Genomic DNA, 18,219 nt, shown 5'->3' on the forward strand with positions numbered 1-18,219 from the left:
AGAGAGATCAGACATGATCAGATGAGGTCACATTTTTGAATCTGCTGATTTCCGGCAGATGAGGTCTGTGTGTACACGTCTACATACAGTATCCGTGAGTGTAGTCTGGAGAGCAATAACAATTCCGTTAACCCTTGTAAAGAGTATCAACCGTGGATTCAATTAATATAAAACCTCGACAAAAGCATGCACGTCTAACAAAGAGCTTACTGACTAGACGAGGAATCCCTGCAGTTTACATCGGCACTGGGTTTGTGTTTACACAGTTCAGATGGGGGAGGTGAGGAAACTCCAAAAGAAGTTAAGGCAAATTGAGAACTTGGAAATCAAAATTTCCCTCACTCCTGAGGAAAAATTAAAGGTACAGCATTATCATGGTCTTCTTCACTTACATTACATGTTTGTATGCCCCTACTCGACTCAAAACAGTGCAGAATTTGTGCACAGAACCATACATTCAGACCATATACTGTATGTTCAGTTGGAGGTCTCTGAACTGCCACTTTTCCCACTTCACACATTAAAAAAAGATAACTCAGAAATTATGATTTATGATGCATTCAGCTAAACCATAACTTTATGTTTAGTCTTTTATGAAGAAATCTCTAATCTTTTACTCTTTGTAGGTCTCGAAGAAGGTGGAGCTTCGCTCCAGATTGGCTGAGCTTCTGCTGCAGCATTCTGGCCCCCAGCAAACTCTAGGGATTGTGGGAAAAGAGGAGGATAGAATGAAAAGACAAGTGTAAGAATGAGTGACTAGGTAGGGAAGGGGAGAGCGAGACTGTCGGGGCGCATGAGATTAAACTCTAGCTCTCTGCCGGTGGCTCGTCCTCCACTGTCTGGCATCTAGGCAGTATTGATTCATAATATTTCTTTAAAAAGTCTAGCTTGAACTCCCACATCCAGGCTTTCTCTCTTGCACATTGCTATTAAATAATATAGGTGTTACAACAAAGGTATAACAGGACAAGCGTTTGTTTAACACATTTGGACAGACTTGAGAATAATGCGCATTGATATTTTTTTTGAGCTTGTTGATGTTTATTTTTTATGATAGTGAGGAGGTCTCAGAGCAACATGTTTCCCGTCCTCCTGCGCAAAAGATTGCCCGAGAGGAGAGACGAGAGAATGATGGAAGCCAGACAGATGGCAGAGGAGAGACGCATTTCCCCGTCAGCCCTTGTGTGGAAGAACAAGAAGGTCAAATTAGTGCACTAATCACACACACAATTACAGTTACTCGCACAGATGTTGATTACAAGCCTGCTTGTCTTTCACAGGAAGTTCTGCCTTATGGCTGTCTCATGCGATGATATAACAGATGGTTTGTTTATCGGCATTCACGGGAGAGAGAAAGAAATGACCTCAGCTTATACAAAACTGTTTGTTTGTCTTCATACATTGCAGATGTCCAATTCAGATCTCGCAAACAAACTTGGGAAAAGTCCAAGTTTCGTCTCAGAACTCTGGAGGGTCACAGTGACATCATCACCTGTGTGGTCGCCGTCGACAATCTTGTGATTTCTGGCAGGTACTGGAACCGATGAGGAAGATATATAAAACGTTTATGACTAACTGACTGTGAAATTGCTGACATATCAGTTAATGCCTCACTCCGCTTCCCTCTCCTCTTTTGTTCACCTACCAAGTCGAGATACAACAGTTAAAGTGTGGCATGTTCCCACGGCAACGGAGCAGCGCAATTTGGGAGGTCACAGCGGTGGAGTCACCTGTCTCAGTGCACCACCTCCAGAGTACTGTAGTAGATTGGGTACACACACAACAGACTCACACTCTCTCAAGCCCGGGAAAGTAAAGAATAATTGATCCTGTTGACGGGGCCAGCCGGTTGATACAGATGTACCCACGATTGTTCACTCATCCTTTATGCTCTCTCTCCTTTCTCCCACCTCTTTTGTTCCAGCTACTTATGCCCTCCTTCCCATCTGTCCCTTTTGCTCTCCATCACTCCCTGTCTTGCTGTTTTGACAGTGCATTTGTTCTTCACATCCTTTGTCCTTCGTTCACCCTTTCCTCATGTCCTGCAGTCACTCTTCTTTTTTTTTCTCATTCGATGTCCCGCTCTCTCATTCTCTTGATCTGTTTTTCTGCAGCACGTGCAAACGACTTGGCTGACAAGGAAAGATTTGTTCTAAGTGGTTCCACAGACTGTTGTGTGAGAGTATGGGCTTTGAGCTCGGGTGAGTCACACACACACACACACACACACGCACACACACGCACACACAAATATATATGTGTATATATATAGTAGATCCACATTAAATTGATCAAAAGTGGCAGTACAAATGTTACAAAAGATTTCCATTGCAAATAAATGCTGTTCCTTTGAACTTTCTATTCATCAATAAATTATGAAAAAAATGTGTCATGGTTTCAACAAAAAATATATTAAACAGCAAAACAGGTTGTTGATTATATAAATGCATCCTTGGTAAAGATAAGAGACTGATCTGCCAGAGACCTTTACGGGACGATACATTTTTATAAGATAATCATGTTTAATATTTCAATTACTACAACTGTGGTTAAAGCTGAATATATGACATAATATATTCAAATTTTGATGTGAGTTATATTTTCATAAAACTATTTGAAAAGAATAAAAAACCGTTCTATATCAGGAGATAAAAAGTGATAAATTGGTCTAAATTATTTATGTTATTCTTTATGGTTTGGTAACAAAACTTGCAGGACTAATTCAATTAATTTCTTGTGTGAATGTGCTGAATGTCTGAAATGCAGTTCAGTAAATCTCACCTCCTCTCAGTCTCATTCCAAATTCAATATCCTGTGATGTGTGAGCAATGTTATTCAAATTCACACTCATGAATCAAAATAATGATAGTTTTTAAAATTCATTATTTTTGCCAAACCATTTTTCAAATGTAGAGTGGCATTAGAAATACTTGTTTTAAATGTTCCTTTAAAAAAAACAAAAGGATTGCAATGTTGAAGGATGGAGGTTGTACAGTAGATGTTCTGTTGTAATGGTTGCAGTGTGTTCTGAAAGTCCATTATCTGAATCTCAAGAATCAAGTCATTATATAACTGGCGAAGAGGGTACTCACTCTTTTTTTGGAAACTGCTATTTTTTTCATTCCCTGCTGATGAGGGTGAAATTAAATCAAGTGTGTTTGGGGTTTGCATCACATGCTGATTTTGTTATTCCTGCAGGTCAGTGTGTTAAATCCATCTACACCTTCAATGCAGTCACAAGCCTGTGCTTCATTCCTGAAGGAGAGGGCTTCATTGTTACTGGTTCAGGTACAGTAGGTATCTCTCTCTCTCTCTCTCTCTCTCTCTCTCTCTCTCTCTCTCTCTCTCTCTCTCTCTCTCTCTCTCTCTCTCTCTCTCTCTCTCTCTCTCTCTCTCTCTCTCTCTCCCTCCTCTCCCTCTCCCTCTCTCTCTCTCTCTCTCTCTCTCTCTCTCTCTCTCTCTCTCTCTCTCTCTCTGTCTGTCTGTGTGTGAGGGTGAGTTGACCATGCCTTGCATCAGTCTCGACATATCAGGTGCATCTTGAGCTCAGTGTTATTGATCTTACTCTAGATGCTGGGAAGCTGCAGGTGTGGAGCTGGAGCTCGCAGGAGAACTGTCAGTCAGTGAACGCACACCTGGACGCAGTCACCACACTACAGGTGGGCGAGCGCCATGGCAACAGAACTGTGCTGGCATCTAGAACTTTCCCAGTCTGCCCTTTAGAGCAGCACATGTAAAAAAATAAAATAAAATAAAAGAGACTGTGCCTCCGCTCAAAGCTGAAGTGTTGCCTGTAGAGGAATCCCTTGAGAACACGTTTGCTTCTCGGGCGATCTTAAAGTTCACAGAAATGTACAAGCTATTAAATGCCAACATTTAAACACTTTTCTTCTGTAAGCTCTGTCTCTTACTTAGTGAATAATGAATGCAAAGAAGACTATCAAATAAAACTGGGCAGAACAATATATTATAAGGAAATCAGATACAGAATAGAAGTAAATAAATGCTGTTGCAATTGTGAGAATACTGTAGCATCAAACAGCGGTGACTCTTTTTCAAATTTAATACTGTTAGTTGGCATGAGTTGTCATGGAAACACAGTGGCATTTACCCTCCGTTCTCTCTCTCTCTCCGCAGTCCCAGGGTCCTCTGCTGTTCAGTGGCTCCGCCGAGGGATGCGTGTGTGTGTGGGAGGTGTACGGTAAAGGGCCGGAGCCCCTCCGCAGGCTGCACCTCTGGGGCCCAGAAGTCACAGGGTGTAGTGGGGATGACGGGGTGAACGGGAGGCTGATTCTGAGCCCCCGCGGTGACCGTGTGTTTCTCTCGTGTGGGAGGGCCAGCATACGAATCCTAAATTGGAGAACTGGTAATATATTGATACATCTATGGAACTTTAATATTGATATTAATTAGGATTATATTTAATAATTTAATCAATTATTATTGATAAAATTCACCAAGGTTGCATTTATTTGATTAAAAACTGTGAAGTATTAGTACAAGTTAAAATAACTGTTTTCTGTTTTATTATATTTTAAAATGTAATTTATTTATCATGTGATGGCAAAATTTTCAATTTAACATTACAATTGAAAATAAATGGGTCCCACTTTATATTAAGTGGCTTTAACTACTATGCACTAACATTGAAATTAATAATTTGATACAATGGACTTGTTGTGTACATATATGTTTTTACATTGTACTTATATTTTAAAAATACTTGCTTGTAATTACAGCGGTAATTCATTTATGTAATTACATTTGTAATTACACGGTTGACCTGTCCCTTACACCTTAAACCTACCCATACCAGCACACCTGTCCCTAACCTTACCCGTATCACACCTCAATAGCAGAAAAAGTATTTTACAGTACAACACGAACACGAAGTACATTGTACTTGTTTTTTTTATGTAAGTACATAGTACTTAAAGCCACTTAATATAAAGTGGGACTGCCAAATTTCCAGCATCATTACTCCAGTCTTCAGTGTCACATGATCCTTTAGAAATCCTTCTAATATGATGATTTTCTGCTTGAGAAACATTTCTTATTATTATAAATTTTTAAATCAGTTGTGCAGCTTAATATATTTGCGGAAACCGTTATCCTGGAATATGGCCATGATGTGTCTTCCTACATGGTTGTTTAAGGAATGAAAAGCTACACACTCCATCTAGAAGAACTGTTGCCAAACATATAACATGCTAGAAACATAATAATTGCTGCAATAAAGATCCAATGATTGACTGAAGCATTTGCCTATTTAACATCCAAACAGCGATTTGTTTTTGTAGCCGGGCAGTGTCTATATACCATTTTTATGAACAGTTAATCTCATATGTCAATATTTGATTAAAGCAGCCCTCTAATGAAGATATTTCAAAGACATTACATAACAAAATGCAGTTGAATATACCAATGTTTCTTTTTTAAAATTAATCTCACCAAATGAACACAATCGACTGCCTAATGCGCCTATGTCAACATAATCCTATGATCTGCCGTCAACACCATTATTTAGTAGTCAACATCTCATTTTATAAAGCACTTCTCATGGATATGCTGGATTCTGTAGCAATAAATATTTGACAACCCCCATTGGACCTTCATTTGTTCTTTGACTCTGGGCTATTTAACAGATTTATTAATGGAATACATCTTGAACTGAGTCTATTCGCTCAGAGCTGCTAATATCATCCGTGTTAAAGTCCCAGTGGCTCAGAGAACACAGGCAGGAGAGGGGGCTGTTCTCCCTAGGGCAGCGGAAGACGTAAAAACATCCAGCGCTTTCAAATTTTAATCCCGTTTTCTCACAGGATATTTGCGCTGAAGGCCATTATCTCCAAAAAACCAACCTGTAAACAATTACATCAGATAAATCAGAGTTGCTGGTAGGAGCACACTACATGATGTTATGCTCTAATCGAGAGTGCTGAGCTTCATAATGACGCCAGTTCATCAAACAACTCGTAGCTGGAGCTCTCAAAGAAATAATGAGCTTCTTACAGACAGAAAAAAACATTTGTATTAACGACATAAAACACACAGCAAATTCGGCAGCTATTGACAGAGTAGGAAAGGAGTCCATAAATAGACAGATTATGTGAATTTAATTACTTTTTTCCCTGGTTTATTTGTGTTTCGGTGAATAAATGTTATAAAGATGTCCCTAATGATGCGTGTTTGCGCTCTCCAATCGTTTGCAGGCGTGATGACTAGACTAACCAATCACAGCAGCACTGCCGGTGTCACCGATTGTGTAAATCAAATACCCGGTCTTTTGATTGGTTCTTGTTTTGACCTCGCTAATGGAGAGAGCAAGATTAACCGTGAGTGATTTTAACATTCATTTAACACCCCTGAAAACTGCAAGACAGTTTAATCACTCACCCTTTCTTTTTTTTCTTTCTCTCACACTCTTTCAGTGTTCTCACTTCCCCAGTGCAGGTACCTGGTTTCGCTCACCTCTTCAGATCTTCCCAGAATTCTTTGTTATGCTGCGTGGCTAACAGCAAGCGGGGACCACCGTTGGGTCACAGGGGGTCGTGATCTCATTGTTTGGGAGCAGCTTCCGGGAAGTTTTAAAAAGAGGTGTGTTTTTTTAGATATAATAGTCTCTTTCGAGTATCTCAAACCCACTACGTACATCACAGCCGCATTTCCAAGCCCTTCACTACCTACTTTATGTAATGCATTACAGTATATATATATCAATTCATAGACATTCACTGACACACAGTTCCTAATATAAGACTCTGCTTAATGTTTCATTTAGTCAGTATATCAATATGTACATCAGTAATGAGATTCTGGCTGGAATGTAGTATCTTTGGGATGCTTATTAATGAGAAGTCTGCAGGAATGCTCCAGGCACTTGACACAGAGAACTGTAGCTCACATCGAGCACTGGATGCAGAGCTGACTATCACTGTGGAATAAATATTGATTTTTTTGTAACTACATTTCTGTAGAGTCTAGAGATGCAGGGTCTCAACTGGTGGGATACAGGGAAAACGAGGCTGAATGCAAGTAATCAAATGCAACTAGCCATTTAATTCTGCATATTTAGATTAGCAAAAAATAGACTTCTCATGGTTTTAAAAGGGAGTAGAAAATCCTTCCCGTATCTTTTGTTGTTGACGTCAAAGTATTTGCGTCTAAAATTTTGGCACTTAATCTGTCAGTTGGACGCTAGCCAAATTAGGCAGATGCCAACATTTCATGGAAATAGTAATATCACTGTTTAATTTCAAGGACATTTGTTTAGTCTTGTGCACACTGCTGGCAAAAACAACTTAAAGTGTCATTAAAATGTCTGTTTTAGCACTGGTTTGGTCTTAAACTGGTTTGTCTGTCTTGGGCTTGTCTGTTGGCTGGTTTTATAGGGGTTTCGGGCACTTTTCAGCTGGGAGACCGGCTTGGTAAACCCCAGCTTGCTTAGGCTGAGAGACCAGATTAAATCATCTAAGACCATCTTAAACCCTATTAACTGGTGACCTCTAGTTATTTGTAAAAATCACACTAATAGGGCTTTAGAATGTTTAAAGCTGTTTTTTCTTCTTCCAGCAGAGTAATAAACAATTTTGCCGTTGTGTTGGCTCACCACTCAATGTCCAATGTAAAATCCAAAACTAAAACACTTTGCGTCCAATATTTAATCTGTCATTTGGAAGCTGGCCAAATTAAGCAGATGCCAACATTTCATGGCAATATTAATGTCAATGTTTAATTTCAAGGACATTTGAGTTTACATTTGTACACACTTCTGACAAAAACATTTTAAATCAACCTAAGTTGGTTTTCTGGTCTTAGCTGGTCTCCCTCCCTGGTCATGCTGGTCTGTTTGCTGGTTTTAGAGTGGTTTTGGGCAATTTTCAGCTGGATTGGCTGGGAAAATACTAGTTGTTTGGCGAAATTTCATATCCAGTCATTTAAATAGCAATTTCCGCAATTGGGAGTATCGCGTAAGGGCAAAAAGTTTCTCACACAGATTTCGCTCATGCTCGAGTTTGTCTTGAAAGCTGCCTGGACCCTTTTTTGCGCACAACATTTCACAGAAATATTGCTAATGTGACACCTTAAGCCTGATATGAGTAATATTTTTATGTCAAACTGCCTCTGCCTAACTCTTAATGATGCACTTGCTACTTCAAAAGCAGTTTGTATAATGAAGTCATTCCAAACCCATTGACAGCGCGCAGAGCTGGTTTGCTTTTTGCTTCAGGCTGAGTTAAACATCCTTCTGTCCTTGTAAACAGTGTGACCCAAGTGCCCTGTACTGACGGTCTTATGTTGTTTTTCCTCTAGAGGCGATGTCACAGTGAGACGAGACAGCCGATTGGAAGATTGTCTTCTGGAATCCGACAGAGACTCAGAAGATGACAATAGTGAGGGTAAGAGAGAGAGCCAAAGACAATGATGTTTTAACCTGTGTCGAATAACAAATATTTTAACAATTTTTAAAAAAATGTATTTATTTTTTATTTTTTATGTATTCAGTTCCAAAGAAAATCTGCAATAATTCAATAATACAACTTTTCAAGCACTTTATGGACTTAGATTTAGAATGTTTTGGAATAAATTAGTTAACAGCATTCAGAAAGTGATGCTATTAAACATATATAATTTATTTCGACAGCCCTAATGAAAATAACTTTTTTTTTCTCCAGTGGACCATGATGAAGACTCCATAACCCAGGATGCATCTGAAACAGAGGAACCTGCAAGTTCTTCATGGCTGCGTTGTGTTCTTCAGTGAGCGAGAGGAGGGGTGAATGAAAAAAGAGTACGACAACGGGAAGGAGATTGAAGGAGGGTTAAAAAGAATGAACTGGAAAGGAAGAGCGAGAGAAGGCAAGGTCAAGGGATGACGGTTGAGTGCGAGAAATCATGCGAAGGGACTGAAGTGGAACAGATTGACTGACTGGCAGGGAAGAAACAGAAGGAGGAGAGAAACAACAGACTGTTTTCTATGTAAACGTTGATCCAATAAAACCAACCACGTTATGTCTGTGTGCGTGTGAGAGTATTTATCATCGCTGGCACTTCTGTCTATAAATATCTATAGCGTTGTTCATCATGTAGGGCTCCCGTCCAACGCTACATTAATGTATATTGATTTTCCTGCCGCTGCCTCTTTGGATTTGTCTTTTCTGAATACTTTTTATTTACTTCAACTGGTCTTCGGAATATTAATAAGACACTCTTTTATTCCGTCCGGCTATTTTCGCCTTCAAAATTCATTTATTTTCTTCTCGCTGCCTATTTAATTTGAACCAGTTAAGATGCGTAATTAGTATTTCAATCTTTCCTCCAATCCTCTCTTCCTCCCTCCCTTCTGTAGCTCTCTCTCTCTGTCTCTCTCTCTCTCCCTCCCTCTTCCGCACTCTATTTCTCACTCGCACAAATTCTACATGTCTCTGTCGCTACGGCAACCAATGCTTTTCCCCACTTCCAGGCGCTAAGCCTCTCTCCCACTCCCTTCTTCAGTGGCATGAGGTAGGCATGTGAGTCCATATCTGTCTTTGAGAGTGAGATTCTGCATGTTTTCAAGTGTGTGTAGATGTGTTGCCTGGAAGTCAGAGTGTGCCGTAAATCTGGATACAAATGTTGAGTTTTGTTCGATGGCTCGGGATGAGGCTTAACGTAGGGAACGCATCCACAGGTGTTTTCGCACTCGTTTGTGAGAGTGTTTTTCTGTGTGTGTGATCTGGTGGTTTGGTTCTTAATGATCTGTGTGTTTTTATTTGTGTTGCCTACAGCCATCTGTTTATGGTCTTTTAGTCAGTGTCAAGACTGAAAGCTCTCCCTTCCAGCTCTCTTTCTCCTCTCTTTTTGTCATTCTCATTTCAGAGATGATCGGAGCAGCGAGGAGCCAGTGAACAGGCAGAAGCGATGGAGCGATGGTAAGCGCCGAACAGACTGTTTTGGTTGCACTGTGCTCTCAGATCTGACCAATTAGTTTCCTGCAGCCCGTTGGGTTGCATCAGCTTCTGCTTTATGTCTTTTTCCATCTGTGCACGGTTCACGCCTCTCAGTTATGTGTTTTTTCCGATCTCTAGCCTTTCCTTTTCAATCCCTCCTTCCGTCTTTTCGGTGCTTTGTCTCATCTTCCCCCTAGCTCCATCTCTCCCCACATTGGATTCCTTCCCCTTTGGAGCTTCCTGCTGGTCACTGTAATTTTTTGCACTGCCACCGATGACACAGATGACAGAAAGTGGGAGGAGTTGGGCGAAATGCAGATGCCAGTCACCGCGCAGGCCAGCACCACTCAGCTTTGGGCAGTGGACTGGGGTCCCACGCAGCCCCTGGAGGACGAAACCCATCACGTCCTGTCCAGCCTGGAGACGGAGAGTCTGAGGGTGACCCCGTCTCAGGACTGGACGCATCATCGGAGAGCGGCCACCAATCAGACGCAGCGCCCAACTACTGGAGAGAGGGACAAGATAGAGACAGAGGAGCCGGACACCAAGGAAGGTTGGTATCCGTGAAATTAGTTCTTTATCTGAGAGCTGCATCGCCAACAGGGATCTGGGCTCATGCTGGTTCCTCAAAGTAGCAAATCTGCGCTTGAGGAGAGCTTAGATTTCTCTCCCATTGTGCAGAAGGCAGGCATAAATCCAATCAATACAATTTTACCTGATTATGACACTCTGCCCACTCTTTTCGCCCCCACATACCTCTCCTGAAAACGGCTTCTTGTTGCTTTCACTCAAACGTCTTTCTTCACGTTCTTCTACACCTCTGTTTCTTTTTATTACTTTTTTATAGGGTTGTGGGACATTCGAAATGTAATGACTTTTGAAATTCTAGTGTAATTCTTGAATTTGAAATGAGGTAGCAAACAGAATGTACTTTTATGCATGTGGCCAATGTTTTTTTTAAAAGCGATTTACAATGCATTGAGGGTATATTTTATATTAGTTTATGCACTGCCTGGAAGTGGAAACCATGATCTTGTCCTTGCAATCACCATGCTTTACTCTTTGAGGAGTATTGTATTATTGTTAACTGTAGTATTGTTAACTGTAATTCAAATTATAACTTAAGGAATAATATTCATACAACTGCTATTAGGTGTACTTTTTGAGTTGATGACATCATACCCACAAGATAACCCTTTTAGATTAGATGATTCAATCTATAGACCATATTCAGAGCAGTGAAAGCGAGGCTGTGAGGGATAGACTTACCGTGTTTTCAATGGCATCCGCTGTAAAAAGCTGTACAAAGCTCCTAGATCACTTATAATATTCCACAGCTCATATTGCCTGGAGTTGTTCATCTACTATAATTTCTTGGAAAGATAATTTTGCTGCATTTTGTCAGCAGAACAACCCAAAAACATATTGGATAGCAGTATAACTCACTGAAGAGATGTATGTCTATCCCTCGCAGCCCCGCTTTCATTCCCGTTAAAAATCAAAGATGGCGCTGCTGTAAATAAGGTCCAAAGAATTTCCATGAATAGATTTTTGGTTAATATTTCATTTATCTATGTATTTATACACATAATTTATATATAATTATACTATATTAAATATATTTATTTATTACATGACATATATTTATATTTATTTTAAATGGACCATTATCAAAGGGAACTTTATTTATTTCCATTTCCAAAATGAACATTTATCCCCAAGTCTCCAAAATGGCACCAACGATATATTTTGTTCACAGGAATCATTTGTTGTTGATATAACCAAATATTCAAGATTTTGTGGGACCAAATGTAAATGTTTAGGAATCGGTCACTAAAAATCCACATTTGTTGGCCTACGACTCTGATTGTAGGGAACATGTCCCCTTCCATGTCTATTTTTTTACCTATTTCTCTAGCTCATTGTGTGACTGTGTTGAATTTCTTTGCATTGCAATTTAGCATGTCCTCTTCCATTCATTCCAATTCAAAGTATAATTCAGCATCACATGGGTCCAATTCAATTGAAAACCACTTGAATTGAAAGGGAGCCAATTCTTCTGTAGTACTGCTCACTCCGTCTGATTATTCTTTTCCTGTGCCATTTCTTTCTTCAGTGGACCCACAGTTTTATGTGACGGTGATAATTTCATCTCTGCTGATTCTCACTGCAGTCATCATCTCTGCTAAACTCTGGTGAGACGTTTCAACACTCCTCTGCTTGCACGGTTCTGTCATACATCCCTTGAGACAGCTTGCTGCCCTGTGTATGTGTGTGTGTGTGAGTGACTGAACAGTCAGTGTCATAATGGGTTCACACAACAGATTTCCACAAACTTTCAGTCAAGGGTTCTGCTGTTCAGTAAGACTTCCCTGCACGCAGAACTGTTAAAAATGTCATTTATGGATATTCAGACACTAACAGTGTGGACACCTTACAGTGTTTTATTGTGCTGGTTTAATTAGAAATGTAGCCGGGAGCGTTGGGGGACATCAGGCACAGAAATGCATTTGTACTTACTCGGACGGCAGCATTCACTCGCATAGGTGATCATTAAAATGATATAGAGAGCTGAGGAATGGCCCATATCATCCTGAGAGTAACTATAAACACGGGGTGACAGGTTATGAGTGTGATTTATTACTACCTGCCTTAGTATATGCTAGAATGTTCCCTTTGCTGAATTTAGTTCCATTGAAACGTGTCAAAAACTTCAGCCAACACACTCGCATGGCGATTCGTAACTATTGTACATTCTGTCAAATTTGTGGCTAATTTGTATGAATACGTTTTCGTACGGTCTGCACTCTGCATAGGCACAAAGTATACTTTCAGTTTTTGCCTACGCTAGGGTATGTGTCTATTGTGCAACATACATTTAGTCAAACAGCATTATACACTGTACATAGGCTACTTTTTTTTTTCTAACCGCACAACATTTTTTTTATTGCTTATAACTTCTGGAGAGAAACAGTTCAGACATTGTACACTAGAGAACTTGTGTGCATGCATGTGTCAAATGTGTGTGAATGCTATTGTACTTTTAAAGGCTGTGCGGACCACTGTACCCAGACGCTATGTGATATAGACCTATACAATGATAAATAAATAAAATACTGTGATAAAACATATCAATTTGCAATATCAAGCAGAAACAGACTGTTTTCGTAGACCTAAAAGAACTGGAAACACCGGAAGTCTTGCAAATTCAAGTTAATGGCGCACTAGCTCGTATATCAGAGCGAAATGGCTTCTCGAACAATACAAAATGTAAGGCAGGACTTTGTCCATCCAAACTGCCTGCGAAGGGTCAATTGATTGTTCATGTTTGAGCATAGCCTACTGATTTCATGGTGACTTTAAAAATAACTAGGTAATAGGCCTACTTTCCGCTTTAGGGGTTGATTGTTGCGTTTTCTTATCAGGTTGCTTCAGCCAATTCCATTGCCTACTTTCTTTACGCTGCGGTAAAGCAACGCAGCTGTGCAGGTACTACAAATCAGACATTATGGGACTGTTTGAGAGCTTGTTTGTAAGATCGATAAAAAGGTCACATATCGCGAACTCCCGATAGGTTTATGTTAACGTGAAGCCGCCACTCACGTAGAAGATCAGACCGGCGTTCATCTGAGTGAGCCGAGGGCGATTTTATTGCATACACAAGCTACATCTCCGTAATTAATCTCTGTATGCCGCACACTTGCCTTGACAGACACCCTCGCGCTCGTTTAACATCCCCCAGCCCTCCACCCGTCATCCCGTCAGAGCAGAGGTGGAGTGAACTCAGTCCTGAGTCACTGCAGATAAGTGCGTGTCGGTGTGGGGTATTAATATTACATGGGACGTCACACAGAGTCTGCGACACTTTGTCTTTCCTCGTGGTTGCTGGACAAATATGATTTTAACTGAATATTTCAGCGTCTTTCTCTCTCTCACACACACACTCATTCGCATGCTTTAATTTCCCCTGCTCTGTTTTTTTCGCTGAAGGCAGTCAGTCTATTAAATTAAGCCAGTGAGTGAATGAACTTCCTGTCAGTATCACTGTACACTCAGTATTTGCCTTCTATTCCTTTATATTCTTTAATCCCTCTTTTCACGCCTCTTTCTCACTTTTTCCAGTGTTCTCGAATAATTCACTGGCTGTCGTCCTAATCTCTCTCTCTCTCTCTCTCTCTCTCTCTCTCTCTCTCTCTCTCTCTCTCTATCTCTCTCTCTCTCTCTCTCCTCTCTCTCTCATTCAGTTACGACCGCAGTCTCTCCCAGCGTCCTCCACCTCTCTCCCTCGCCATCCCTCGTTCCATAGCTCAGGAGGACAGCAGGCAGACACTGCACAGCACTCCATCCTTCTCCGACAGAGAGAGGTAGCGTGCGTATTTCTGTAAGCCTGTGAGACAGCCAGGGTGCCAAGACTGGTTTAGGTACTTAGTGTGTGTGTGTGTGTGTGTGTGTGTGTGTGTGTGTGTGTGTGTGTGTGTGTGAGAAAGAGGAAAAGCCAGAGTTAGCAAGACTAGTGAGCTACTCACTGACTGTCAAAGGGAACAACATAAATAAATAGTAAATGTTCCAAACAAAGAACACAAGTAGGGACTACACTAAATTTATTACCGGTAAAATTTATTAAAATGTCAAAGGCTTGGTTTCACAGGCAGAGCTTAGATTAAGCCGAGTTCAATTATAGTTTTATAAACATTACATGTCTTAGAAAGAACATGATGTGAATCTTGAGACAAAACAATAGCACTGACATATTTTAAGATATGTCAGCAAGTTGCTTTAAACAGCTCAAACATTCATTTTAGTCTGGGACTAGTTTAAGCCTTGTCTGTGAAACTGAGGGTTAGTTAGTTTTCAAAAAGCATTATAAATAGTACAGAAAGGGTCTTGTTAAGACAGACTAAAAGGATTATGATAAATGTGTACGTATATATAGGTAAAATGTTGTGTATTATGAATTATATTGTGACAAAATAAATTATTAAGATTAAATTATTATCATAAAATAGTTTTTGATTAAAATTGTATTATTTCATGAACTCATTTTGTGAAAAACTGTAAGTGGAAAAACGTAAGTGGTCTATTTGAACTTTTACTGTAGTTTATGCATATTTAGTTGGAAACAAATAAATAAATAAATATTAAGATTAAATTTATGCCTGTTTCATAAACTCCTTTGGTGAAAATCTGTAAGTGGAAAACGGGCCTGTTTCTACTGTATTTTAGTTCCCACACATATTGTTAGATATACATAAATAAATTACTCACATTATCAAATGTATTAATCATTAATTATAAAAAAAAATGTGTTCAATTAATTAAATTAGTATCTGTTTTAATTAAAAAGTGCATACCCTGTATGCATATCATCACGGCTGATTGTGTGAAAATGAAGGTGTGTGTAAATAAGTGTGTTGTTAGATCAGTGGATTATGGCTTGCAATACAGAACAGCCAGTTAGGCATTGTTGTGGATGTTTTCTTCAATCGTTGTGAATATTTTAACAGGAGTGATGCAGAGAGAGAAAGAGAGCGTGCCATCCATGAAATCAGACCCCTTCCTGCTGCTCTGTGCATTTCAGAATTAATCTCACACTCGATAATAGAGTGAGACCCTTATTAATTTCATTTGCCGTGTCTTTCTTCATCTCTTTACCCCTCGCTGCAGGATACCAGTGGTCAATCTTTGAAGAGCCGACTGTTCTGAGCATGATAATCGAATCCCGTGGGCATGACACAGACTTTGGTGTGAACACATGGGCAAACCATCCGAATGTACATAAAATGCAGATTGACACATGTGGATATATGGATGAATACATCTGTTTGGACACTCTGATGGAGACTGTGAGGTTTTGTGGTCCAATGGCTCTTCGTTTCTGGCTGTACCTCTTTCTTCCAGTGCCGTTTGTACAGTATTATATTCATTAGCTCAACGCAGCCATTCACAAGGGCTCCGGGAATGCTATGTCCTCTACCATGAAAACAATCATTAGCTTCTGATCTTGGAATAAGCTGTGATGTATGTAGTCATTAATTTAGTAACCGGCGTGACATGCTTGCAGTGGCCTATCTCTCATGCATACAAAGGTTACAGCTGCCTACCGCTGCCTTTATCGCACTTTGTGTAGCATTTATTTGGGCTTAATGAATGACTGCAGTTATTTGGAAGAGTTAAATATAATTTACATTATAGTGTTTTGTTTCATATGGCTCTGTGTCTCATGGCAACAGCGACTGCAGTGACGTCCGCTGATAAAAACAGATATCTGGAAACACCTCTGCAGTGTTACCTTATAATTTACTCGAATTATCCGACGAACGTTTTCGTAATTCTGGCTCAACATCTGTTGAGGTGTTCGTGAAACTTACGTGATTCTATTCCAAGTGTGTTGTTATACTTCTAAATCATGGCCATATTTCTCTTCTCGGGGGCGTTTGAGACCTTGATAGAGAAGAAATAAAAGAGACTTTTTGGTTAGCAGAAGGCTAGCGCACACCAAAACGACTGATGTGTTCGATATATTCGTGTTGCGTTTATGTAAAGCACAATTAAGGACTTGTATGAAGACAAACTGAAAAGCAAGCTTGGTGCTTCCATGGCATATTTAGTTTGAAAAGCAGTTAAAAAAAACATGCCACACAAGTTTGTTTGATGTCTCGCTACGCTAACAACCCATGGCTAGCGAGGCAGCTTGGGGATTATTTATATTTATGAACCGCAACTATCAGGAGGGTTTGGGTTTTCAGACGGTTGAAATCTTTTTAAATCTGTTCTGTAGTCTGTGTGAATTGCTACTGATTTTACTTCTGTATTTTGACATATTTGATGTATGAAAGAAGATATTGGCTTTCTGTTAAAGAACGGAGCCAGACAAAATTGTGAAAGCTATGCGTGAATAGCTATTTGGCAAATGTTTAACATTATCCAATAGAGTGCATCAGTGTCCGCCCACTTTTTCTGCGGCCTTGATTACCGAAGTATTTTTACCAGTAATCTTTCCCCTAGGGATTTGTCTGTGTAAGAGTTATAAGCCATTAACCTAACCAACCAGCTATAAGCTGAATTACAACATTACAAACTTTGATTTGAAGCAAAAAGTGAAAATTTGAAAACTGACCAAAAAGACAATGAATTGGTGTATGTATTCTTAATAGCTTTAATCAGGGAAAGAACTACAAACCCATCAAGCATTGCCAATGACATAATCAAACTAAAAATGGTAGAGATTTATTTAAAGATGTTGAATAATATATATTGAAACAATATATATATTATGCATACACATATTTAAGTAGTTTGAGAGCATAGGGAGACTGACTACGTCAATCGCAGTGTTTAATATGAGTGGGCGGCCGCTAAATTGTTCTTTTGGAGTGATTTGCTTGTTGCGACTGATCAGTGAAATTTTCTGTACAGCATCATGGGTAATGTAGCTTATCACCATGCATTCAGATGTTCAACATGATTATTAAAACAAAGTTTAAATAATGCAGACTGATGGCTCCAACAGAAGCATATACCTTCGATTAACAACCTCATAGCTTACATTAGGTCTTTCTAATGGTTTATAAGTTATCGTTAATAATCAGTTCCCCTATGGAGAAACTGAATGGTATTTTTACTTCTGGAACCCGACTGTAGTTCTCTAAAGACTGTGCGGTCTGAGTGGTGTCATCGCACAAGGAAAGTCGTTTCAAAGGAAGAGCAAGTTTTGACTTTTTATTCAAGATTCAAAGACAAACAGTTTTTTCTTTAGAATATGCACTGATTGTTCATAATATGATGAAGAACAAAACATGATCAGTTTTGATTTAAAAAGAAATCCTTCTTTAAGCTGTATTTTTCAAGGAAATCATAATCATCCCTTCTCAAATAGCCATGTAACTCATGAAAAACACTAAATGGCTAAAGGGAGAGAATAAGAAGCTAATGTGCCATTATAGTTTATGGGCACAGCATATTGAATTCTCAATTTTTCACATCATGCACAAGAAGCTACACTATGTGAGATATGTTTTGAGGTTTCACATCATTTATGTAGCACTGCCTTAAATATGTGGTTCATTGTACTGTGAAGTCAATAAAAAGCCATCTCTGGTGTTTTAAAATCTGTTTCTGTGGCACGGTTTTTGAAAGGACTGCCTATATGACAGTGACTCATACAATCACGCACAGCAAACAGTCAGGCCAAAGGGACACCGGGAGGACTCATTAGCCATTGCACAGCAACAAAACACCAGGACACAACGACATTTCAAACGTTCACTTCAGACACACACACACTGTATGT

At 39.6% G+C, this 18,219-nt stretch overlaps 2 protein-coding genes across 7 annotated transcripts; both read left to right on the forward strand.

Moving 5' to 3' along the window:
* On the forward strand, positions 1-9,020 carry LOC307005343 (uncharacterized protein). 3 transcript variants are annotated; one of them, XM_079625400.1, is made up of 13 exons: positions 1-361; positions 627-742; positions 1,058-1,200; positions 1,408-1,531; positions 1,650-1,771; positions 2,115-2,201; positions 3,199-3,288; positions 3,571-3,659; positions 4,138-4,366; positions 6,213-6,335; positions 6,432-6,597; positions 8,314-8,399; positions 8,676-9,020. In XM_079625400.1, exons 1-13 carry the CDS (start codon positions 272-274, stop codon positions 8,762-8,764), a joined length of 1,554 nt encoding a protein of 517 aa, XP_079481526.1. In that variant the 5' UTR covers positions 1-271; the 3' UTR covers positions 8,765-9,020. The 3 variants fall into 3 exon arrangements, with proteins under 3 accessions (XP_079481526.1, XP_079481527.1, XP_079481528.1); XM_079625401.1 differs by having other exon boundaries at positions 46-361; positions 1,925-2,201; positions 8,676-9,012; XM_079625402.1 differs by having other exon boundaries at positions 66-361; positions 627-760; positions 1,925-2,201; positions 8,676-9,012.
* A 341-nt stretch (positions 9,021-9,361) lies between these two features.
* pianp (PILR alpha associated neural protein) lies at positions 9,362-18,033 on the forward strand (the record flags this gene model as incomplete). Of its 4 annotated transcripts, none has more annotated exons than XM_079625409.1 (6): positions 9,362-9,504; positions 9,859-9,911; positions 10,213-10,482; positions 12,046-12,124; positions 14,174-14,293; positions 15,594-18,032. In XM_079625409.1, the coding sequence occupies exons 1-6, from the start codon at positions 9,500-9,502 to the stop codon at positions 15,613-15,615; spliced, it is 549 nt and encodes a 182-aa protein (XP_079481535.1). In that variant the 5' UTR covers positions 9,362-9,499. The 4 variants fall into 4 exon arrangements, with proteins under 4 accessions (XP_079481535.1, XP_079481533.1, XP_079481532.1 ...); XM_079625407.1 differs by having other exon boundaries at positions 9,389-9,504; positions 10,127-10,482; positions 15,594-18,033; XM_079625406.1 differs by lacking the exon at positions 9,362-9,504 and having other exon boundaries at positions 9,771-9,911; positions 10,127-10,482; positions 15,594-15,745.
* Between the last annotated feature and the right edge of the window lie 186 nt (positions 18,034-18,219).

The sequence above is a fragment of the Phoxinus phoxinus genome (assembly GCF_949152265.1).
Source record: "Phoxinus phoxinus genome assembly, chromosome: 10".
Classification (NCBI taxonomy): domain Eukaryota; kingdom Metazoa; phylum Chordata; class Actinopteri; order Cypriniformes; family Leuciscidae; genus Phoxinus; species Phoxinus phoxinus.

What these genes read in the sequence shown, in the direction of transcription:
- LOC307005343 (XM_079625400.1), top strand. Translation starts at nt 272, where the DNA reads ATGGGGGAGGTGAGGAAACTCCAAAAGAAGTTAAGGCAAATTGAGAAC. An exon ending in ACGCAGTCACCACACTACAG is followed by an intron (nt 3,660 to 4,137) that starts GTGGGCGAGCGC and finishes CTCTCTCCGCAG; the next exon opens with TCCCAGGGTCCTCTGCTGTT. An exon ending in AATCCTAAATTGGAGAACTG is followed by an intron (nt 4,367 to 6,212) that starts GTAATATATTGA and finishes AATCGTTTGCAG; the next exon opens with GCGTGATGACTAGACTAACC.